The sequence below is a fragment of the Delphinapterus leucas genome, chromosome 7, assembly GCF_059928025.1.
Source record: "Delphinapterus leucas isolate spDelLeu-1000000601 "Yukka" chromosome 7, BTC_Dleu_Yukka2, whole genome shotgun sequence".
Classification (NCBI taxonomy): domain Eukaryota; kingdom Metazoa; phylum Chordata; class Mammalia; order Artiodactyla; family Monodontidae; genus Delphinapterus; species Delphinapterus leucas.
In genome coordinates, this window is record NC_143135.1 from 87569023 (window position 1) to 87594359 (window position 25337).

General features: G+C 37.2%; 1 protein-coding gene across 1 annotated transcript in view; it reads right to left on the reverse strand.

Annotated features, from left to right (window-relative positions):
- Positions 1 to 25337, reverse strand: part of ARHGAP20 (Rho GTPase activating protein 20) — a 161420-nt gene that overhangs the window by 57365 nt on the left and 78718 nt on the right. The window contains exons 3-4 of the mRNA XM_022561561.2: positions 16653 to 16817; positions 8615 to 8764 (exon numbers count right to left, since the gene is read on the reverse strand). Coding sequence (XP_022417269.2) covers positions 8615 to 8764; positions 16653 to 16817 — 315 coding nt within the window. The remainder of the gene's footprint in view (positions 1 to 8614; positions 8765 to 16652; positions 16818 to 25337) is intronic.

Below are 25337 nucleotides of genomic sequence, written 5' to 3' on the forward strand. Positions count from 1 at the left end.
ATTGTAGCTTTGTAGTACAGTTTGAAGTCTGTGAGGGTGATACCTCCAGCTTTGTCCTTTTTTGCTTCAGCAAAAAGGTTGCTTCAGCAATTCAGGGTCTTTTGTATTTCCATATGAATATTAGGATTATTTGTTCAGTTCTGTGAAAAATTTCACGGGTATTTTCATACAGATTGCAATACATCTGTAGATTGCTTTGGGTAGTATGGTCACTTTAACAATATTAATTCTTCAAATCTAAGAGCATGGGATATCTTTCCATTTCTCTGTATCATCTTCAATTTCCTTCATTGTTTCATAGTTTTCAGTGTATATGTCTTTCACCTCCTTAGTTAAGTTTATTCCTAGGCATTTTATTCTTTTTGATGTGATTTTAAACGGGATTGTTTTCTTGCTTTCTCTTTCTGACAGTTCAGTATTAGTGTATAGAAAAGCAACAGATTTATGTATATTAAGCTCATATCTTGCAACTTTGCTGAATTCATTTATTAGTTCTAATAGTTTTGGGTGGAGACTTTAGGGTTTTCTATCCATAGTACCATGTCATCAGCACAGTGACAGTTTTACTTCTTCTCTTCCACTTTGGATGTCTTTCATATCTTTTTCTTGTCTGACTGCTGTGGCACAGACTTCCAATACTATGTTAAATAAAAGTGGTGAGAGTGAGCACCCTTGTCTTGTTCCTGAATTTAGAGGAACAACAGTTTTTCACCATTGAATATGATGTTAACTCTGGGTTTATCATAATGCTCTTTATTATGTTGAGATATGTTCCTCTAATCCAACTTTGATGAGGTTTTTTATCATGAATGGATGTTGAATTTTTTCAAATGCTTTTTCTGCATCTATTGAGATGATGATGTGATTTTTATCCTTCCATTTGTTAATGCGGTATATCATACTGATTGATTTGCAAATGCTGAAGCATCCTTGTGTCCCTGGAATAAATCCCACTTCATCATGGTGTATGATTCTATATACTGTTGGATTCCATTTGCTAATATTTTGTTACGGATTTTTGCATGTATATTCATCAAAGATATTGGCCTGTAATTTTCTTTTTTTGTAGTGTCTTTGCCTGGTTTTGGTATCAGGGTAATGGTGGCCTCATAGAATGAGTCTGGGAGTGCCCCCTCCTCTTCAATTTTTTGGGATAGTTTGAGAAGGATAGGAATTAGCTCTTCTTTATATATTTGGTAGAATTTTCCTGTGAAGCCATCTGGTCCTGGACTTTTGTTTGCTAGTAGGTTTTTTTTAAATTACAAATTCAATTTCAGTACTAGTGATCAGTCTGTTCAAATTGTCTGTTTCCTCTTGATACACTGTTAGCGGGTTGTATATTTTTAGACATCTGTCTATTTCTTCTAGGCTGCCAATTTGTTGGACAACTGTTCACAAAGTTCTTTTATGATTTTTGTATCTCTGTAGTATTAGTTGTTATTTCTTCTCTTTCATTTCTTATTTTGTTTCTTTGGGTCCTCTCCCTTTTCTTGGTGAGCCTAACTAAAGGTTTATCGATTTCCTTTATCTTTTCAAAAAACCAGCTCTTGGTTTCGTTGGTCTTTTCTATTTTTTTTTTTTTTGGTCTCTATTTTATTTGTTTCCTTTCTGTTCCTTACTATTTCCTTCCTTCTGCTGACTTTTAGCTTTCTTTGTTCTTTTCTTTCTATTCCTTTAAATGGTAGGTTAGGTTTTTGAGATTTTTCTTGTTTCTTGAGAAAGGCCTGTATTGCTATAAGCTTCCCTCGTAGAACTGCTTTTGCTGCATCCTATAGATTTTGGAGTGTTGTGTTTCCATTTTCATTTTTCTCAAGGTATTTTCTTATTTCTTCTTTGATTTTAGCATTGTCCCATTGGCTCTTCGGTAGCATGTTGTTTAGTCTCCAAGTATTTGTGTTTTTCACATTTTTCTTTCTGTAATTGTTTTCTAGTTGTTATTGGAAAAGATGCTTGATATAATTTCTATCCTGTTAAATTTGCTGACACATGTTTTCTGGCCTAGTATGTGATCTATCCTGGAGAATGTTCCATGTACACTTGAAAAGAATGTGTATTCTGCTCGTTTTGTTTGGAGTGTGCTGTAGCTATCTATTAAGTCCATCTGGTATATTATGCCATTTAAGACCACTGTTGCCTTAATTATTTTCTATCTGGATGATCTGTCCACTGATGTAAGTGTGGTGTTAACATCCCCTACTATTATTGTATTACTGTCAGTTTCTCCCTTTATGTCTTTTAATATTTGCTTTACATGTTTAGGTGCTCCTGTATTGGATGCATATATGTTAATGAGTATAATATCCTCTTCTTTTATTGATCCCTTTATCATAAAATAATGCCCTTTTTTGTCTATTGTTATACCCTTTTAAAAAATCTATTTTGTCTGCTATGAGTATTGAGATTCCAGCTTTCTTGTCTTTTCCACTTGTATGAAATATATTTTCCCATGCCTTCACTTTCAGTCTGTGTGTGTCTTTAGCTCAGAAGTGAGTCTCTTGTAGGCAGCATATAGGTGGGTCTTGCTTTTTCTTTTAAAATCCAATCAGCCAGATATGTCTATTGATTGGAGCATTTAGTCCATTGACATTTAAGGTAATTATTAATAGCTATGTACTTATTGCCATTTTATTACTTGTTTTCTGGTTGTTTTTTGTAGTTCTTCTCTTGTCGTTTCTTCTCCTTCTGTTTCTTCCCTTGTGGTTTTATGATTTTCTTTAGTAGTATGCTTGTGTTCCTTTTAGTTTTTGAGTATCTATGGTAGGTTTTTGATTTGTGGTGACCATTGGGTTCATATATGTTGACCTACAACTACATCTACTTATTTTAAATTGTAGTCATTTAACTTCAAACACATCCTAAAAGATCTGTATTTTTTACTCCCCCTCCTATGTTTTGTGTTTTTGATGTCATCTTTTACATTTTCATGTTTATCCCTTAACTGTTTATTGTGGTTATAGCTACTTTTACAAATTTTTCTTTTTATTTTCATACTAGCTTACTTAAGCAGTTGATCCTCAGTTCTTAGTATTATTTGCCTTTCCTAGTGGAATTTTCCCTTTCCTATAGAGTCTTACTTATTTTCCACTTAGAGAAAACCCTTTAACATTTATTTTAGGGTAGGTTTAGTACTGATGAATTCTTTCAGTTTTTGCCTTCTGTGAAGTCCTTTATCATTCCTAAGACTCCAGATGATAATCTTGCTGGGTAGAGTATCATAGGTTGAAAGATTTTCCCTTTCAGCACTTTGAATACATCACGTCACTCCTTCCTGTCCTGTTTGGGATCCTCTGTGCTTCGTGTACCTGGGTATCTGTTGCTCTCTTCAGGTTTGGGAAGTTTTCAGCCATAATTTCATGAAATATATTTTCAATCTCTTTCTTCCTCTCTTTTCCTTCTGGGACTCCTATAATGTGAATGTTGGTAAGCTTAATGTTATCCCAGAGATCTTTTAAACTTTTCTCATTAAAATTTTTTTTCTGTTCTTATCTGGTACTTTTTATTATCCTATCTTCTAGGTCACATAGCCTGCTATTCCTTTTAGTGTGTTTTTTATTTTGGTTATTGAATTCTTCATTTCTAACTGGGTCTTTTCATATTTTCTAGATTCTTGTTAAAAATTTTCAGTGTTCATTTATTTTTCCCTAATCCAGCTAATACTTTTATTATAAACGTTTTGAATTCTTTGTCTGATACATTGTTTATTTGTTTCATTATTTATTTCTCTCAGGGGTTTTCTCTTATTTCAGTTGAAACCACTTCCTCTGCCTTTTCATTTTGCTTAACATTCTCTGCCTCTATGAATTTTGGTGAAACACTTACATATGATATTCTTGAGCTGGTGTACTTATGTGGGAGCATCTCTATACAGACTGTGTGTGCCCGGTGCCTTTGGTGGGAGAGCTGGATTTGATGTGGATACAAGTCACATTTTTCCTCAGTGTGTGTTGGCAGCTATAGCCTTGGTAGTGGGTGTGGCTGGAGATGGATAGGCTAAAGCTGAAGCTACGTGTGAGGCAGGACTTCCTCTCTGCTCAGTGGATCTCAAGTTGCTGCAGCAGAAGCCCTGAGATTCAGTCCTGAGCTGGCTCTGTTCCCGTTAAGTGTGTGCTTTCAATTCTTCAAGCACTGCAGCCCTTGCTCCAGAGGTGGCAGTGCTGATGCAAGGGGGCCCTGTGTTGGCTCTTGGCTAATGTTGGCCTCCGACAGATATCTGAGCTGTTTCTAATCTGCTGCCTGTGCAGGAATCTGCAATTGTTTTCCTTAATCTGCTCATAGGCAGCCTTGGGTCCAAGTTCCCTTTGTCCTTCTCCCTCCTCTCCACCTCACTGGGGAGCTGTACTGCAGGGCAAGTGGGGTCCATGTGAACTCTCTCCATATATTGGGCATGAGCAGTGGTGGACTGGCTGTTATATAGAGTTCTGGGCTGCTTCTGATGCACTACTTAAGTAAGTACCAACAATGGACACTGCCACCCCACCCAGATGCCACCCCAGGACCAAGTTGCCTTTGGTGGTCCAAGCTCTGTCTTTAGTCATGGCAGCCCTCGCTCCAGTGGGGAGTTGCAACATGGAGCAAGCGGGGCTTGAGCATTCACTCTGCCAGAGCCGAGGCGCACACTGAGATGGTCACAGGAAACTGGCAGCCACTAGAGTGATCCTTTATCGGCCCTCTCCAACCTGCCTCAGGGGCAAGCCAGCTTGTGTGTGTGTGTGTGTGTGTGTGTGTGTGTGTGTGTGTGTGTTTCTGGGTATGGGTGTGCAAGCAGAGTCTAAGTTTTCCACAGCCCTCCTGTTAATTCCAGCAGTCCTCCAACCAGCCAAGGGGGTTGGTCTCCCCTGTGTAGGACGCCAGGAGTGGAATGCCCAATCTGTGGCTTGAACTGCTCACTCCACAGGGCAGGTCTCTGCCTGTGTAATCTCCCTTTTCCTCTGAGTCCCCTCCCAGTGGCAAGGTCCCAGCCTGATCACTTTTCTTCCTTTCCTGTCTGATTACGTGTGGATCTTTCTTACAGCCTTGGTTGTACAGAAGTCTTTCTGCCAGTTTCCAGTTAGTTTTCAGTGAGAATTATTCCACACACAGATGTATTTTTGATGTGTTCGTGGGGGGAGGTAAGTTCCACAACCTCCTACTCTGCCATCTTGATGAATCTAATGAGTCTTCTTTAAACACTTTAAAGATGTCATTTCACTGACCTCTGAAACAGCCATAATTTCTGATGAAAAAAACCACAGTGAGGCAAATTGTTGTTCCACTATATGTAATGTGTTGTTTTTTTCTGGCTGTTTTCATGATTTTCTCTTATCTTTGGTTTATAGCAGTTTGTCTATAACATGAATAGGTGAAGTTTTCTTCACATTACTCCTATTTAGGGTTCACAGAGCTTACATTTATGTCTTTTACCAAATCTGGGAGGTTTTCAAACCATTATTTATTCTGCCACATTCCCAGTCTCTCCTCTTTCTGGAATTCCCGTTACATGTATGTTATACATTTTGGTTTTCCTACAAGCCTGTGATGTATTTTTCATTAAAAAAATCTTTTTTTCCCTCTCTTCCTCAGAGTGGACAATTTCTGTTGATATACCTTCAATTTCACTGACTCATTTCTCTTTCATTCCATTTTGCAACTAAAGTCACAGAGGGAATTTTTAAAAATTTAAGATATAATTTTTAGTTCTAGAATTTTCATTTGGCTTTTAAAAAATATTTTCTATTTCTCTGCTGAGATTTCCTATCTTTTCATTCATTTCAATTGGCTTTTCCTTTTACCTACTGAGCATAGTTATAAGAGCTGCTTTAAAGTTCTTTTACAGTAATTCCAACAAATAGATCATCACAGGATTGGCTTCTATTTGTTATCTTTTTCCTTTTCAGGTTTTCATGTTAAAAAATTTTAGATTACATTCTACACATCATAAATGTGTTTTAGAGACTCTGAGTTTTGTTATATTTGCAAAATAATGATGTTTTTGTTTTAACAGACAACTAACTTTATTAGATTCAAGCTGCAAATTCTATTTCACCTGTGTTGAGCAGCACCTCAGTTCAATTCTTTTAGCCTTAGCTTCAAGCTCCTTTAAAGTCTGTTCCATGCATGTGTGGTTCAGCATTCAGCCAGAGACTTAGGCAGAGTCTAAACAAAAAATCTGGAGCTTCCTTTCTCTGATACTCTTCTTTTTGAGATTTCCTCCCTCACGTTGCTGTGGCTGTGGCTGACCCAGACTCTGTACTTTGGTGTTTCAGCCCAGAAAGACTGGGTTTTCGTCAGTTTAGTTGCTCTGCACCACAATTTGACTGCAGCCTTTCCTCAGGCTAATAATGCCTTAAAAACAGAAAACTTGCTCAGTGCTGGTGCTTCCCTGATGGCACAGTGGTTAAGAATCCACCCCCTAATGCAAGGGACACGGGTTCGAGCCCTGGTCCAGGAAGATCTTACTTGCCATGGAGCAACTAAGCTCGTGTGCCACAACTACTGAGCCTGTGCTCCAGAGCCCGCGAGCCCATGCGCCTAGAGCCTGCGCTCTGCAACAAGAGTAGTCCCCACTTGCTGCAACTAGAGAAAGTCCATGTGCAGCAATGAAGACCCAACACAGCCAAAAATAAATAAATAATAAAATTTTAAAAAGTTTCAATTCTTCTCCAAAATCTGCCAACTTTTGTTCACTTTCCAGAACCTTCAGGGAGTTGTTGTTTGTGTTTTGTTCAGAGTTTACAGTTGTTATCTATAGAGTGGTCAGTCTGTTAATACGTCACTCTGCCATACCAGAGTCTGAACTCTTCAACACTACTTTTTTTAAGAGTAATCTTTTAATTTTGAAATAATTTTAGATTTTCAGAAAAGTTACAAAGATTGAGTACAGAGAATGCCTGTATAGCTCACACCCAGTTTTAGTTTCCTCTAATGTTGTCCTCTTACATTATCATGGCACATTTGTCAAACTAAGAAACCAATATTGGTGCATTACCATTAACTAAACTATTGATTATTCAGATTTCACCAGTTTTTCCATTAATGTCCTTTTTCTATTCTAGGATGCATTCGAGGATTCCACATAGCATTTAGTTATTATGTCTCCTTAGTGACCTTTTTTGTATCTTTTCCTGGTTGCTTTTTTTTCTGATCTTGACAATTTTGAGGCTTACTGGTCAGGTAACCCCACAGAACATCCCTCAATTTGGGCTTGTCTGATATTTTTCTCAGGATTAGACTGGGGTTATGGGTTTGGGGGAGAAATACCACAGAAGTGAAATTGCTCCTCATTACATTCTATCAAAGCATAGATGATATTCACACAACATCACTAGTGATGTTAATCATTCAGTTAAAGTACTATACTTTTTGAGGAATTACAGTGTATGCAAAACTTGTTTCTACATTTTCCCTTCTTCTTAAAAAAGTTTTATGGAAACTCCTTGATTAAAGACATCATGTAGTCCCACCCCTCACTTGAAATCACTTCCTTTCAGCTGTAAACTCTAAGATTAAATAATAGGAATTGATAATATCTAGAGAAGTCTGTCATGGAAAAGAAGATATGCAGAGAATGATACATGTTTCTTCCAAATAAGTTCTTAATATCTTGTGGTAGGCCAATAGTGCATAATAGAATTTAATGGCATGCCTTTCCTTTATTAGAAGATTAACAGCTTAAAACATTTAGTTATCTGGCTTTAGGATGGTGCCTGAGGAGTTTGATGGTAGTGAGGAGAGAAGTAGAAAGAAAAATGTGTGCATGAAATAAAGACCAGCTCTTTTAAGTGTAAAACAAATATTGGACTTGAGGGCACAATCGTTCAAAATCATAAGTTTGAGTTTTGGTATGCTCACTCTGAACTAAAAAGTACCAATCAGAATGTTCAGATAAGAGCACAAAGATTCTCTATTTGTACATTCTCCAACTCCATCCCAGCCAAGGAGTGAGTCTTAGGAAACTGACTTTCACTCCTTGAGTCATAAATTTGCTTTTGATTGTCACATCTCTATAGAAAGCAATTTAGGAAACACATTATTTCATGACATTAAATTTATTTCTATAATTAAAAACTAGTTTTTAAGAGATTTGGGAGTGTAAACCAGTTATTCAAGCTTAATTGGGGTATTTTATAAAATTGTTTTCAGTAAAAGGTCTGTTTCAGTGGTTTAAAAAGCCAACTTGAAAGCTCAATATACAAAGAAAATACCTAAACATGAGGGAAGGGGATGTTGGAGAGGGGGGGGTCCTAGAGCTCTGACCACTCTATTCCTCTTCTATGGTCTTTGAGGTGTTTCAGTAGCCCCTTTAAAAATCACAGCTCAAACCAAGGTAAATGATTCCAGGAGTTCTCAATATTTACCATTATATTTCACATATTTTAATAAAAAACTCTTTGGGAGAAACATAAGGCATACAGGTGTCTTTATTGGGGGTGTGCCAAAAGATGAGTTATTGGCTTCAGAATACAAATTAACTTATTGACAAAATAGAACAGATCAATCAGAATAAAATATTTTTCTTTAAAAAATTAGGGGAACAAAACTGCATTAACTTTTTTTCTCTCCATCCTAGAAATTACATAGCTGACTGTATTTCACAGTAGCTAACCCATGTGAATACAGGACAAGCTATGGTTCTCACCTGAAAGTGGCCACGAAGTTCACTGTGGGCCAGCCTAAGACAAAGGATTTCAGGGCATTGGTGTTGCCTTCTCCCACTTCATCCACACAGCTTGCTGTCCACATGTCACTTAATTTTATTTTATTTTTTATCTTAAAGTTGTTGTTATATCTAGAAAGATAAGAACCAGACAGGATTTTTTGTTATTCTGTTTCTTAAATTTTATGAGAACTTCTATACTTGTGATAAGAGGACAGTTTCCACTAATCATGGGCAAAGAATGCCTTATTCATTTTTCTTACCTTCAGTGCCTACCACAGTAAATTATGACATTTGGCTACCTTAGCCCAAAAAGGCCGTTGAAACATTTGGTGTATTGGTCCTCATGCCTGCATTTATGGCAGCAAATAGCCATAAACTGGCAACTTTATTTTTCTATACGTTGAGCATTGCATTTGGATCAAAAACCTAATTTTAAACTTACTGCTGTTATAAAAAAAATTCTTTTATTATTTACAACTTGCTTATTTCCAAAATTATTTGGAATAAAATAAAATAAAATTATTTGGAATAAAATAAAATAAAATATTTATTTATTTATTTATTTATAAATAGCCATTTATTTATTTATAAAATAAAAGCCATTTATTTATTTATAAAATAAAAGATTTATTTATTTATTTATATATAAATAGCCATTTATTTATATGGCTGAATAAAAGATTAAACATAAACATTATTTATTAAAATATTTATAAAATTTTCACTTTATATGCACTAAAAAATATAAACTGGAATTAATTAGAGAAATTTACAATGCATTTCCAACTGAGTGGTTATGATTTTCTAGTCTTTAGAAGCAAAGATTATTTTAAATTTCCTTTTTAAACCATTTCCCCTTATATTTTGGCTAAAATTGAAAAAACTGTAGCCTAAGAATAGACCCTAAACTAAGCTGAAAAAAAAAAAGATGCCAGGAAGTATTATATTTAAGTAGAGTTGATGCAATTAATATTTATCTCTGGGTACAGAGAAGGTGATTTACTTTTAAGCTGGCAATGAAATTGCTTTTTGACAATTTCTATCTAATCCCCCTTACAACCCTGATATTGACACTATCATATCTCTTGACCTAGTTTACAGTTTTAATGCTCATAATGGACCTGAGACTTAAATAGTTAGAAGGCACTGGTAAGCCCAGGGTCACGTCGGTACTTCCTAGCATTCAGAGCCATTTATGGAAACATTAAAAGCTAAAATGAAATCAAAGATGCTTCATATGGAAGTATCCCTAAAACTCATCATGGAATATTTAAAGCTAAAATTCTTCAGTAGGATTTATAAAATGTAAAGGGATTTTTCAGGAGCTATACATGAAGAATAATCTAGATTCAAAGCTTCATCTATGCTTCCTGTAGCGCACACAATGTAAGTACAATAGAAAAGTGCCTTGAGGCACAATGCCTTCATTCTATATTTCATTTCAGTATTTTTCACCCTATTGCTATAAATCATTCGATTTTTTAAAAAGTAAAATCCTACTTCTTTTGTTTTTTCCTTTTAAAAATCTTATTTCTTGATGGCAGCTATCTAGGTAATATAAAACTGAAACTATGAATCTTTTCCAAGGAAAAGTATGTTTCCATATCTGTTTTCATACATTTTGAGTTTTTTAATGCAGTCCCCTCTTTATATTAGATACTTCAAATACCATGTGGGAACTTGTATACCTATTGACTTGGAAAAAGCCATTCCAACGATTCCTTCCCTAGATCAATAAAGTACCAAGATTTCCACCTCATTATACATAAAACAAGGAACTGTCCAAAAGTGTAAACAATACTTCCATTCTAATGGTCAATATTTATTGAGAACTTACCATTTGCCAGTCACTGTTAACACTTTACACATATTAAGTTTAATCCTCAAACATTTTGGAGATGAGGAAATGTTGTCACAGGGAGGTTAAGTAATTTGCCAAAAGCAGAGCTAGAATCCGAACCTGAGCAGGGTTGATTCTTGAGCTTGTTTATGCTCATAACCATTAAGTATCTATAAAAAGCCCTGGATATAGTCATTCTTACAAAGCACCTGGAGGTGACTTTGTATCCATGAAGTTTCCTTCAGCTTTACTATCTTAAGACTTACTTTTTCAAATCTCCTCACCTACAAGGCTTTCTGATGGGACTGTTTATTATGGAAGTAGGGGAGAAATCTCATGAATATTTATGTCCATAAAGCTAGAGGTACTAGCTTAAAAATATTTAAAACAAGTATTCCAATAAAGCTTTATATTAAGATGGATAGTATTAGGGTCACAGTGTGTATCTTCAGATTTTTCACTCTCAATTTCCAACAGTATTAGACTATTCCAATGGAAATTTAGAAGTATGAATTCCAGTGAACCGTTGAAATACATAGGATTCTAGAGAGATTTCCCTCCATTCTAAGATGGAGATGGTCTATTAAGTACGTTTTGGGGTAGAGAATATGGTATATTCCACAAGTATCTGATGGTAATTCTACTGGTAATGAATTAATAATCAGAACTTTTTTTCTCCTCATCTTTTTGACCTACACAGAATTCATCATTACTTCCCTATTTGTTTAGGAAATAAAATATGAGAATAGTGATGGCTTAAGAGGGTATGAAATAACTACTTTCATTTCCTTTTAATAAATTCCAAATAGGTGCTCTATGGCTATTAACAGAGATAATATCAGCTTCTTTCTAAATACTCTGATGCTCATAAACATTGTTTTTAAAAAAATGTAAAGCCCTACTTCTATAGGAAAAATAACTTTTAATTCAGCTTTCTAATGAATATCAAAAGTGGTCCCTAAGGTCGCATCCAGCTTTAATACTTGTTCTAATTCAGTATGGAAAAGAATGACAATAAACTCAAAACAATTTTAGGCAAACATTGTCAACATTCAGCATAAAATGGAGCAAATAAAATACCTTAGCCAAAGAAAGAAAGACTTTGGGCTTTCGTTGTTCTTCTTTATCTAACTCCTTTAGATGGTAGGTTAGGTTGTTTATTCGAGATTTTCCTTGTTTCCTGAGGAAGGCCTGTATTGTTATAAACTTCCCTCTCAGAACCACTCTAGCTGCATATCATAAACTCTGAAGTGTTCTGTTTCCACTTTCATCTGTCTCAAGGTATTTTCTGATTTCTTCTTTGATTTTTTTCATTGACCCACTGTTTATTTTGTAGCATGTTGTTTAGTTTCCACATGCTTGTGACTTTCCCATTTTTCTTTTTGTAATTGATTTCCAGTTTCATACAGTTGTGATTGGAAGATGCTTGATATAATTTCTATCCTGTTAAATTTGGTGACACTTGTTTTCTGGCCTAGTATGTGATCCATCCTGGAGAATGTTCCATGTACACTTGAAAAGAATGTGTATTCTGCTGGGTTTGGTTGGAGTGTGCTATAGCTATCTATTAAGTCCACCTGGTCTATTATGCCATTTAAGACCACTGTTGCCTTAATGATTTTCTGTCTGGATGATCTGTTCATTGATGTAAGTGGGGTGCTCACATCCCCTACTATAATTGTATTATTGTCAGTTTCTCCCTTTTAACATTTTCTCTCTTTTAACATTTGCTTGATATATTTAGATGCTCCTGTACTGGGTGCATGTATGTCAATGAGTATAATACCTCTTCTTGTATTGATCCCTTTATCCTTACCTAATGCCCATCTTTGTCTTTTCTTATAGCCTTTGTTTTAAAGTCTACTTTATCTGATATGAGTATTGCTACTCCAGCTTTCTTGTCTTTTCCATTTGCATGAAATATCTTTTTCCATCCCCTCACTTTCAGGCTGTATGTGTCTTTAGCTGTGAAGTAAGTCTCCTGTAGGCAGTATATAGATGGATCTTGGATTTTTTAATACAATCAATGTTTTTTGATGTATTTTTTCCAATGACATTTAAAGTGATTATTGATAGGTACTCTTATTGCCATTTTGTTATTGGTTTTCTGGTGTTTTTGTTTTCCTCTCTGTTCCTTTTTTCTTGTGGTTTGATGATTTTCTTTAGTGGAATATTTGTGTTCCTTTCTTTTTAGTTTTTGTGTATCTATTGTAGGTTTTTTTATTTGTGATTACCATGGGGTTCATATATGTTGACGTATAATCTACTTGTTTTAACCTGATAGTCATTTAAGTTCAAACACATTCTAAAAAAACTACATTTTTTCTTCTTTCCCCCACATTTTGTGTTTTTGATGTCCTATTTCACAAGTTCATATTTATCCCTTAACTGTTTATTTTAGTTATAGTTGATTTTTACAATTTTTGTCCTTTAGACTTCATACTGTCTTATTTAAGTCATTGATCCACAGCCTTTACTGTATATTTTCCTTTATTAGTTGTATGTTTCCTTTTCTGTAATTTGTTACTTCTTGTTGTAGCCTTTTCTTTTCTACTAAGAGAAGGCTCTTTAACATGTTTTAGGGTCAAGTTAGTATTGATGAGCTCTTTTAGTTCTTGCTTGTCTGAGAAGTTCTTTATTTCTCCTTCAATTCTGAATGAAAACCTTGCTAGGTAGAGTAACCTAGGTTGTAGGTTTTTCCCTCTCAGCACTTTTAACATATCATGCCATTCTGTTCTGGCCTGCAAAGTTTCTGTAGAAAAATCAGCTGATCGCCTTATGGGGGTTTCCTTGTACATGACACTTTGTTTTTTCCTTGCTGCCTTTAGAAGTCTCTCTATCTTTAACTTTTGCCATTTTAATGTGGTATGTTTTGGTGTGGGTCTCTTTGGTTTCATCTTGTTGGGGACTCTCTATGGTTCCTGCACCTAGTTATCTGTTTCCTTCTTCAGGTTTGGGAAGTTTTCAGTCATAATGTCCACAAATACCTTTTTGGCCCGTTTCCCTCTCTCTTCTCCTCTGGAACCAGTATAATACAAATGTTAGTATGCTTGATGTTGTCCTACAGTTTCTTTTTGATTAGTGATTTTCATTATTCTATCTTCTAGAACACTTATGCATTCTTTTGTATTATCTAGTCTGTTAATTCCTTCTAGAGTGTTTTTCATTTCAGTTATTGTATTCTTAAGCTCTGACTGGTACTTTTTATATTTTCTAGTTCCTTGTCAAAATTCTCACTGTGTTCATCTATTCTTTTCCCAAGTTCAATTAGCTTTTTTATTACTACTACTTTGAACTCTTTATCTGGTAAGTTATTTATCTGCTTCATTAGTTGTTTTTTTCAGGTTTTTTTTCTTGTTCTTTTGATTGAAACAAATTCCTCTTTCTTCTCATTTTGTTTAACTTTCTCTGTCTCTATGAAATTAGGTGAATACTTACCTATCCCAGTCTTGAAGCAGTGTCCTTGTGTGGGAGTATTCCTATTCAAGTATGTGTGTTCTCAGTGGCTTTGGTGGGAGAGCTGGATCTGAACTGAGCATGCGTCATATCTTCCCCCAGGGTGTGTTGGCAGCTATCGAGGTAGGGCTGGAGGCAGAGGCCTAGGGCCAGAGCCAGGTGTAAACTAAGCTTCTCCTATGTTCAGTAGCTATCACCACCCTATTTGTGGTAGGGTCAGGTCCATACTGTTGGAGCAGAAGCCCTGAGGGTCAGATATGAGCTGGTTCTGTTCCTCTAAGTATGCACTCTCCCCTCTCCCAGTCATGGTACCTTCACCCCAGAGGGGAGTAGTGATGCAGCAAGAGGGATGTGGAGCAGGCACCTGGTGCAGCTAGGGCACACACTGGGATGGCTCCAGCATGTCAGTCAGAGCTTCAGACAGCTCCTGATCTGTTGCCCTCTGTGAGTGCCAGCAATAAACATCCTTGCCGCATTTAACTGCAGTGCTGGGTCTGAGCTGGCTCCATCCCCTGCAAGTGCACACTTGCCTCGGCAACATTAGCCTTCACCCTAGTTGGTAATTGCACCAGGGTTAGAGGCGAGGCTGGGGTGTTCACTATTGTCAGAGCCCTGGGCAGTTTTAATCTGCTTCCTCTGCCTTGTTTTGGGAGTAAGCAAGAGTGTGTCCATTTCTTCATGGGTGGAGTCTCGATTTCTTACAGCCCTCCTGTCAGTCAGTGGTTTTCAAACCAACTAAGAGGACTTGTCTTCCCATTGCTGGCTGGGGTGCCCAATATGTGGTTCAAACCCCTCACTCCCCAGGGAGGATCTGCAAGCCCATGATATCTCCTTCCTCCTCTCTTCCCTTCCTAGGGATGTGAGTCCTGACCTGATTGCTTCTCCTCCCTTCCTTCCTGACTCCCTGTGGATCTTTCTTTACAGCCTTGGTTGCCGAAGAGTCTTTCTGTCAGTCTCCAGTCTGTTTTCAGTGAGAATTTATTTTCATGTAGATGCACTTTTGATGTGTTTTTTGGGGGAGGTGAGCTCAGCGTTCTCCTACTCCACAATCTTGATCTCCTCCCCACCCACATCTTATTTGTGACATGGCACAACTTAGGTGTGAGGGTACGGATAGTAGAAAAAAGTTTACTATTCTCTAGTGACAAAAAATCTCTTTGATGAGATTGGATTTGTTAAACTACTCTTTTATGATGTTTCATAAATAGTGAGAATGGGGGAGGGAGAAAGTTGTAACTATCGTGTTCTAGGTTGGATGATAACTGCACTGGCATTTAGTGTTGAGCGAAAAGTGAATTCTTTTGGTTACCTCTAAAGTATATTCCAAATATGTCTGCATCCTTCCTTTAACTGCCATTTCCCCAGATAAAGCCTTCATTATATCTCATCAGGACTACTATAATAACCTCCTGTCCAGTCTCCTTGCTTCTACTCTTTTCTGTCCTCTAATCCATTACCTATCATAGCCAGAATGATATTTTAAAAATATGTACATTATTCTACTCCCCTAATTAAAACCATTTGGAATGAAATCCAAACTCCTATCATAGCCTTTGTGGTACCCATCCTCCAAGATGGCCCCCAATGATCCTGGCTTCCTAATACACTTGTGTAGTTCCCTTCCAATTGTACCAAGGTTGATCTGTGTGGCCAATAGCCCCTACATCAGAAATGATGGTATACTACTTTCAAAATTAGGTTATAAAAGACTGCAGCTTCTATTTTAGGTGTTCTCTCCCTTTAATACTCTCTTCCTCACTCTCTTGGATCTTTCACTTTGAAGGAAACAATACCATGTTACAAGCAGCCCTGTGGAGAAACTTACATGGAGAAGAACTCTGGAAAGCAGCCATTGTGGAACTGAGGCCTGCCAGGATCCACATAAGTGATCTGGGAAGTTTCAAGATTCTCTCCAGTTAAGCTCTGAGATGACTATAACCCTGGTTCAACACCTTGACTGCAACCTCATGAGGGCCCCTGAGCCAGAACCACTAGCTAAGCCATTCCCAGATTCCTGACTCAGAGAAAATGTATAAGATGTTTGTAGTCATAAACTGTTATGTTTTGGGGTAATTTGTTATACAGCAATAGATAATTAATAGATAATTAATGCAGTCCATAAAGGTCCTGATAACTTGATCCTTGTCTATTTCTCCAATCTCAATTTATATTACTCTCTTCCTGCTTATTATGCTGGCTTTCTTTTAACTCCTCCAAAGGGCCAAACTTTGCCTACCACCCTTGTACCTGCTGTTCCCTCTGCCTAGAATACCCATCTTCCTAATATCTGCATGACTAGTTGTTTTTCATTCTTCATTGATTTATTTCCCCCCGACTATACCTATCTAACATATATCCCATATTTCACTTCACCGTATTTTCTTCACAGCATTAAGCACAATTTGTCATTTCTCCCTACACACATTAGAATGAAAGCATCAAAAAGCAGGGACTGTACCCATCATATTCTTCACTGTATCCCCTTTATTTATTCAGAGAATGGCACAGAGTGGGACTTAAATGAACACTTGTTAAATGAATAAATAATTAAAACATCTTTTCAAAACCAAATCAAAACAAAATATAAGAATCACTTCAGATATTAGTTATGATAACAGAGGCCAGATATTCTTACAGTGAACATTGAATATAAAGGTTACCTTTGTTGGTGGAAATGCAATTTTATAATGATAACCAGGAGAGAGTGTCCAGAATACCTACTTGATTTTGGCCACGATAAACAGATCATTGAACAGGAAAAGATGTCGCTCCTGCCTCTGCAGACCTCTTTTCAGTTCTACCCGGCCATCAATTAGCAGAGTCCTATTGGAGCACAAAAATGATGACAGAAATGCACATGTGTCCACGCTAGCAGAAGGACTTTCCCTGTAACAGATCAAACACCACAGATCTTTAGTCAAATGATAAAATATAGGATTGAGTTTCTACAAAAAATTATAGGTTAAATTTGGTCAAGAAATATAAAGCTCTATAATTTTTTTAATGCAATGGCATAGTTTTCTAACAGGTCCCTCAGTCTGTCTCCACATGGTGGTCCTTAATACTTTATTATAAAATTTTTTAAACAAAAAGCAAAATTAAAAGTTTTATAATAAACATATGTATATCCCAAACTAGATTCTACCATTAAAATTTTACTGTACTTGCTTTATCAGATACCTATCTCTCTCTCAATTAACCCATTCTATTTTTGACATTTCAGTAAAATCTGCATACATTTCCCCCTAAATACTTCAGCATGCATATCATGTACAGTGAAATGCACAATTCTTAGGTGTATATTTTCTGAGTTTTGACAAACGTATTCACTTGTGTAATTTAAACGCTTATCAAGATATAGAACATTATCATCACTCCAAAAATTTTCCTTTTATCCCTTTTCAGTTGTTATAGTAATTAGATGAAGACAGCCTCTATGTATTGGCTCAAGTTGTTTATTTCTTTGTTGCAGGCTGAGATCCATTAGCTCCAAAGTCTGCTGGAACTAAACTAACATTTTTATATACCCAATTATTTAAAAAATAACCCAAAACAAGCAGATTTTTAACCATTTTATAGCTTGCCTGCTTTGTGTACTCCACAAAACTACACCCAGCACCTGCTAGCCATTGATAAGACAGAGGCTTGTGGTTATAAGACCCAAGTCACTACTACCTTTGGAGTTCTCTGACCCAGACTCCCCACCGTGCTACTGAGCAACATCATTTAGACATGTAATCTCCAGAGCCACCCACTCCAATCTCCTTCACCTCAGGAATTCCTTTGCCCTCCTCCTTTTTTGGATGGTGGTCCTTTGGCCATAAACCTCTAGATTGTCTCATGCTGTAAGGGACTTCCTTTCTTATGCAAACCTGTCCAAGGGTCATAGTTTTTTCATTGATCAGCCCCCAAGTCCCTCAAATTCCTTACAACAGTCAATCCCTACTCCATCAACCCCAAGGCAACCATTATGATTTTTCTTCCCACTGAAGATTAGTTTTGCCTATTCTAGAATTTCATATTAACAAAACCTTAGTATGTACTCTTTTCGTGTAAGATATTTCTCACTCAGCATGTTTTTGTTACGTTTATTAGTAACCCATTCCTTTATATTGATGAACAGTATTCCACTGTATAAATATATCAGTTTGCTTATTCATTCTCCTACTGATGGACACGTGGGCTCTCTCCAGTCTTTAGCTATTATGAATAAAACTGCTATTAAACTTCTACTGATCTTTTTTATGACCTATGTTTACATTTTTCTTGGAGAAATATGTCACAGTGGAACTGCTGGGTCACAGAATAGGTGTTATGTTTATTTTTAGAAAAAAACTACCAGTAAGTTTTCCAAAGTGGTTGTACCAATTTATATTTTCAACAATAGTGCAGGATAATTCTAGTTACTTCACAACCGTGTCAACATTTGCATTATCAATCTTCTAAGTTTTGGCCATTCTAGTGTATATATAGTAGCATCTCATTAAGATTTTAATGTGCATTTCTCTGATGACTAATAATGTTGAACACTCATGTTCTTATTGGTTATTTGTATATATTAATTTGTGAACTGTCTCCAAATATTTTGCCTACTTAAAAATATTGTGTTATATATCTTTTTATTATTGAGTTGTAGGAATTTTTTATATATCCTCTATCTATCTCCTGATATACATATATATACACACATATGCACATACATACCTATACAATATACATATATATACACATATATATATCCTCTGTCAAATGTTTTGCAAATATTTTCTCCCAGTCTGTGATTTGCCTGTACATTTTCTTAAAACTTAAAAAGTTTTTAATTTTGATGAAGTCTTATTTATCATTTTTAAAATGGTATTTGTTTTCTGTGTCCTTTCTAAGAAATCTTTGCCTACCCCCAAGTCATGAAGATACTCTCCTATGTTTTCCACTAAAATCTGTATGATTTTAGTTTTTACATCTAAGTCTATGATCTATCTTAAATTAATTTTGGTTTATGGTATAAGGTAGGCGCTAAGCTTCATTTTGTTTTTCTATATGAATACCATATTGTTCCAGCACCATAAGCACAAAAGGTTTTCCTTTCCTCAGTGGATTGCTTTGGTACCTTTGTTGAAAATCACATGACTGTAAGACCATGGGTCTATTTCTAGGCTGTCTATGCTGTTTCACTGATCTTTTTAAGAATTAATCTATGCCAGAACCACATTGCCTTATTATTCTATCTTTACAGTAAATCATGAAATTAGGTAGTATAAATCTACCAACTTTTCTTTTTTTTAAATTGCTTTGGATAATCTAAGTCTCCTGTATTCACATACACATTTTTGAGATTAACGAAGATGAAGAACACAGTAGAGAAAACACATTGTGGCTGGGGAAGAAGAGATGAGTGCAGCTTCAAATATACTGAGTGTGGAATTACCAGGGGACTAGGTGACACGGGGAGATAAGGCAGGCAGCCAGCACTTAAAAGAGATGTCATATTTGTTATCATACAAAGACAGTTGCATAAATAATACTATGGGAATGACTAGAACTGCCCAAAGGGGCAAAGAATAAGAAAAAAGGCAGAAACACATCCCTGAAAAAAATGTAATCTGAACGGGTGAAGAAAGGAGGAGAATCTGTGAACAAGATGGAGAGTAGTGAATAAAGCAGCAGAAAAAGAAGAACAAAAAGCAGTGGTGGTCTGTAGTACTGAAACTGGTGAAGGGGATAACAAGTTGAAGACTGAGAACATGTCTGGGAAAAAAGTCATCAGTTGTTCATTAAGACCTTCAACAAAGCAGTTCCAGGAAAATGGTGAGGGCAGAACTCAAATGGTCTAGGGTTTGAGGTGAGGAGTGAAAAGAATAGTGAAGAATTAAAGGCAGTAAATCTGGTTAGTTTTCAACAGCTTAACACTAGAAAGTGACTTTAAGAGGAAAGGGAGGAAGAAGAGAGAAACAATACCTAAGCCCTGAAGGTAGGTCCCATCTCTCATTTTACAGATTTGGAAGCTGATGTTCATAACAGTTAAAACACACTGCTGTTAAGTGAAGGGGACTTACAAGTTAAGTATGTTCAAAACACTTACTTTAAAAAATTCCATGTAGCCTTTCAAAAGGAAAAGAACTTCATTCATACCGACTCAGATTCCTCCTCCACCCATGGCAGTTGAGCTCAGTAGTTTAGGACTTGATGGGGATAGGGGAGGGTGTGGGCTAATCTAAGACTTCTTCCTAGGTAGTGTGACATGGTGAGTTATTTTGGCTGCCTCAGTTTCTTCATTGTAAAGTAAGGCAGTTGGAGTAAAAGGTCTTTAAATTCCTTTTATAATTTGTATACGTGACTAACTATACTAACATGTACTCAAAAGGTGGAATTAAGATTACTGATGAGAGAGGTTGGGCCAAGACAGCAGAGGAGAAAGACCTTGAGCTCACCTCCTCTCACAAACACACCAAAATCACAACTATATGCAGAATAACCCTCACTGAAAAAGACCAGAACCTATCAGAAAAGATCTTCTACAACTAAGGACATAAAGAAGGAACCACAATGAGATAGGTAGGAGGGGTGGACCCGTGATATAGTCAAGTCCCATACCCTAGGGTGAGTGACCCACAAATGGAAGAATAATTACATTGCAGAGGTCCTCCCACTGGAGTGAGAGCTCTGAGCCCCACATCAGGTTCCCCAGCCCAGGGGTCTTGTATCAGGAAGACAAGCCCCCAGAGCATTTGACTCTGAAGGCAGCAGGGCTTAATTTCGGGAGCCCCACAGGACTGGAGGGAAATAGAGACTTCGCTCTTAAAGGGTGCACCCAAAATCTCACATGTACCAGGACCCAGGGCAAAAGCAGTAATTTGATAGAAGCCTGGGACAGACCTATCTGCTGGTCTTGGAGAGTCCCCCAGACAGGCAGGGGGTGGGTGGCTGTGACTCACCCTGGGGAAATAGACACTGGCGGCAACCATTCTTGGAAGCTTCTTCTACTACGTGGAAGCTGGTGCTTGCAGGTGACATTGTGGGATGCTCTCTCTGGCTCATTAGTGCCAAGACATAGCCCCAACAGCCTGTAGGTGCCAGTGCTGGGATGCCTCATGCCAAGCAACTAACTGGGTGGGGACAAAGTTCCACCCATTAGTAGACAGGTTGCCTGAAGACCTCCTGAGTCCACACCCACCTCTAGACATGCCTCTAGACATGGCCCTGCCCACCAGAAGGCCCTGGACACAGCTCCATTCACTATTGGGCAGGCACCATCTCTGAAAGCCCCTGGGTCCCCCACTGCCCTACAGGAAGCCTGCACTAGCCTCTAGACCAGTCTTATCCACCAGGGGGCAGACAAGTAAACCACTATCCTGCAGCCTACGGTACCCGGCCTGCTCACAGCAGGCCAGACCTTGCTGTGAGACCAGCTGGGCCTCAGCCCTGCCCACTAGCAGGCTGACACAAGCTCTGAGACACCCTGGACCCCATACCCAACTGTATCAGGAAACCCTCCCCCAACCAGTGACCTGACACGAACTCTGGGATCCCTGGGCTCTGCAACCAGCTTCCAGGACACAGCTCTGCCTGGCAATAGTCCAGCATGAACCCCAGGACCTGGCTTCACCTACCAGTGGGTGAGCAATAGCCCTGAAGTCCTCTGGACCCTGACTCTGCAAACCAGTGAGACAGCATAAGCCCCGGGGCCCCCTGGGGTTCCACAGTCAGCCACGTTGTGACCCAGTCCCAACAACCAGTGGTTGGCAGCCTCTGCACAAGGTAAGACCCTGGGCCATCCAAGCCTCCAGACCATCTACATAGTCAGCCTGCCACAACAGAAGGATACATGCAGCACTCATAGGGGAACTTCTAGAGCATACAGATTGGGTGATGAGAGGGGACTGTGCTACTGGAACACGTAGGACATACCCTACAAAAGGCAACTTCTCCAAGGTTAGGAATCATAACCAATCTACCAGATACATAAAAATAGAGCAACTTAGGCAAAATGAGGCGACAGAGGAAAATGTTCCAGACAAAGGAACAAGATAAAAACCGCAGAAGAAGAATTAAGTGAAGATAGGAAATCTACATGAGAAGAAGTTTAGGGTAGTGACTGTAAAGGTGATCAAAGAACTTGGGAATAGAATGGATACACAGAGTGAGAAGCCAGAAGTTTTTAACAAAGAGTTAGAAAATTTAAAGAACACCCAAACGGAAATGAAGAATACAATAACTGAAATGAAAAACACATTAGAAGGAATCAACAGTAGACTAAATGATACAGAAGAATGAATCAGCAAGCTAGTAGCCAGGGTAGTGGAAATCACTGTTGCTGAACAGCAAAAAGAATGAAAAGGAATAAGGACAGTTTGAGAGCTCTAGGACAACATCTAGTGCACCAATATTCCCAATACAGGGATCCCAGAAGGACAAGAGAGAGTGAAAGGGGCAGAGAACATATTTGAAGACACAAAAACTGAAAACTTCCCTAAGTTGAGAAAAGAAACAGTCTCATACAGAATCAACCCAAAGAGGACAACCCCAAAACACACTGTGATTAAAATGCCTAAAAATAAAGATAGAATACTTATGAAAAGCAGCAAGGGAAAAGCAACAACTTACCTACAAAGGAACTCTCAGAAGGCAATCAGCTGACTTTTCAGCAGAAAATCTGCAGGCCAGAAGGAAGTGACATGATATATTTTCAATGATGAAAGAGAAAAACCTACAACCACGAAATCTCTACCCAGCAAGGCTTTCCTTCAGATTTGGAGGAGAGATCAAAAGTTTTACAGAGAAGGAAGAGGTAAGAGTTCAGCACCACAAAACCAACATAATAAAAAATGTTAAAGTGATTTCTCTAAACAGAAAAGGCCACAACTAGAAATATGAAAATTATGAAAGGAAAAATTTCATTGGTAATGGCAAATATACAGTAAAGGTAGTAGGCCAACCACATATAAAGCTAGTAGGAAGGTTAAAGGACAAAAGTAGTAAAATCATCTATATACACAGCAAGTAGTTAAGGGATACACAAAAGGATGTAAAATATGATGTCACAAACAGTAAACACAGGGGACAGGTAAAAATGCAGGGTTGTTAAACTGCTTTCAAACTTAAGAGATCAGCAACTTTAAATAATTGTGTATACACACACACGGCTACATAAAAGCCTCATGGTAACAATAAACCAACAACCTATAATAGATATACACAAAAAAAGAAAAAGGAATCCAAACATAACACTAAAGACAGTCATCAAATCACAAGAGAAGAGAATAAAAGAAGAAAGAAAAAAAAGACCTACAATAACAACCCCAAAACAAGTAACAAAATGGCAATAAGAACATACATATCAATAATTACCTTAAATGTACATGGACTAAATTCTACCATCAAAATACAGAGTAACTGAATGGACACAAAAAACAGACCTAAATATGTTCTGCCTACTAGAGACTTGCTTCAGATCTGAAGACACACTGAAAGTGAGGGTATGAAAAAAGATATTCCATGCAAATCAAAAGAAACTAATGTAAGCATTTCTACCTTATATCAGACAAAAGAGATTATATAGTAAAGGCTGTTAAAGAAGGACACTACATAATGATGAAAGGATCAATCCAAGAAGATAGAACAATTGTAAATATATATGCACCCAACATTGGAGCACCGAAGTACATAAAGCAAATGTTAATGGGCATAAAGGGAGAAATCAACAGTAACACAATAATAATAGGGGGCTTTGACACACCACTTATATCAATGGACAAATCATCCAGAAAGAAAATCAATAAGGAAACACTAGCCTTAAATGACACATTAGAGCAGAAGAACTTAATTGATGCATGTAAAGCATTCTATCTGAAAGCAGCAGAATACATGTTCTTTTCAAGTGCACACAGAATGTTCTCCAGGATAAATCACATGCTAGGCTACAAAACAATGCTTGGTAAATTTAAGGAAATTGAAATCAGATCAAGCATCTTTTCTGATCACAATGCTATGAGACTGAAACCAACTACAAGAAAAAAAATGCAAAAATCATAACCATGTGGAGGCTAAACAATACACAACTAAACAACCAATGGATCACTGAAGAAATCAAAGAGGAAATCAAAAAATACCTAGAGACAAATGAAAACAAAAGCACAATGATCCAAAAACTGATGGCACTCAGCAAAAGCAGTTATAAAAGGGAACTTTATAGCAATACAAGCTTACCTCAGGAAACAAGAAAAATCTCAAATAAACCATCTAACCTTACACCTAAAGGAACTAGAGCAAGAACAAACAAAGCCCAAAGTTAGTAGAAGGAAAGAAATTATAAAGATCAGAGCAGAAATAAATAAAATAGAGATTAAAAAAAAACAATAGAAAAGTTCAAGGAAGCTAAAAGCTGGTTCTTGGAAAACATAAACAAAATTGATAAACATTTAGTCAGACACTCAAGAAAAAAAGGGAGAGGGCCCAAATCACTAAAATCAGAAATGAAAAAGGAGAAGTTACAACTGACACCACAAAAATTCAAAGGATCACAAAAGACTACTACAAACAACTATATGCCAAAAATGCACAACCTGGAAGAAATGGACAAATTCTTAGAAAGGTAAATCTCCCAAGACTGAACTAAGAAGAAACAGAAAATTTGAACACACCAGCTACCAGTAATTAAATTAAATCAATAACTTAAAAACTCCCAACAAACAAAAGTCCAGTACCATATGGCTTCACAGGTGAATTCTACCAAACATTTAGAGAAGAGTTGACACCTATTGTCCTCAAAATATTCCAAAAAATTGCAGAAGAAGGAATATTCCTGGGCTCATTCTATGAGGTCAGCATCACCTTGATACCAAAACCAGACAAAGATGTCACACAAAAAAGGAAAATTACAGACCACTATCACTGATGAATACAGATGCAAAAACCCTCAACAAAATATTAGCAAAATAAATCCAACAACATATTAAAAGTATCATACACCAGGAACAAATGGGATTTATCCCAGGGATGCAAGTAATTTTCATTATCTGTACATCAATCAATGTGATATACCACATTAACAAACTGAAGAATAAAAACCATATGATCATCTCAATAGATGCTTTTGACAAAAAGCGTTTGACAAAATTCAGCATCCATTTATGACAAAAACTCCCCAGAAAGTGGGCATAGAGGGAATAAACCTCAACATAAGAAAGCCCACATATGACAAACCCACAGCTAACCCCATACTGGATGGTGAAAAGCTGAAAGCATTTCCTCTAAGATCAGGAATGAGTCAGGGATGCCCACTCTTGCCACTTTTATTCAACACAGTATTGGAAGTCCTGGCCACAGCAATCAGAGAAGAAAAAGAAATAAAAGGAAGTCAAATTGGAAAGGAAGAAGTAAAACTCTCATTGTTTGCAGATGACATGATAC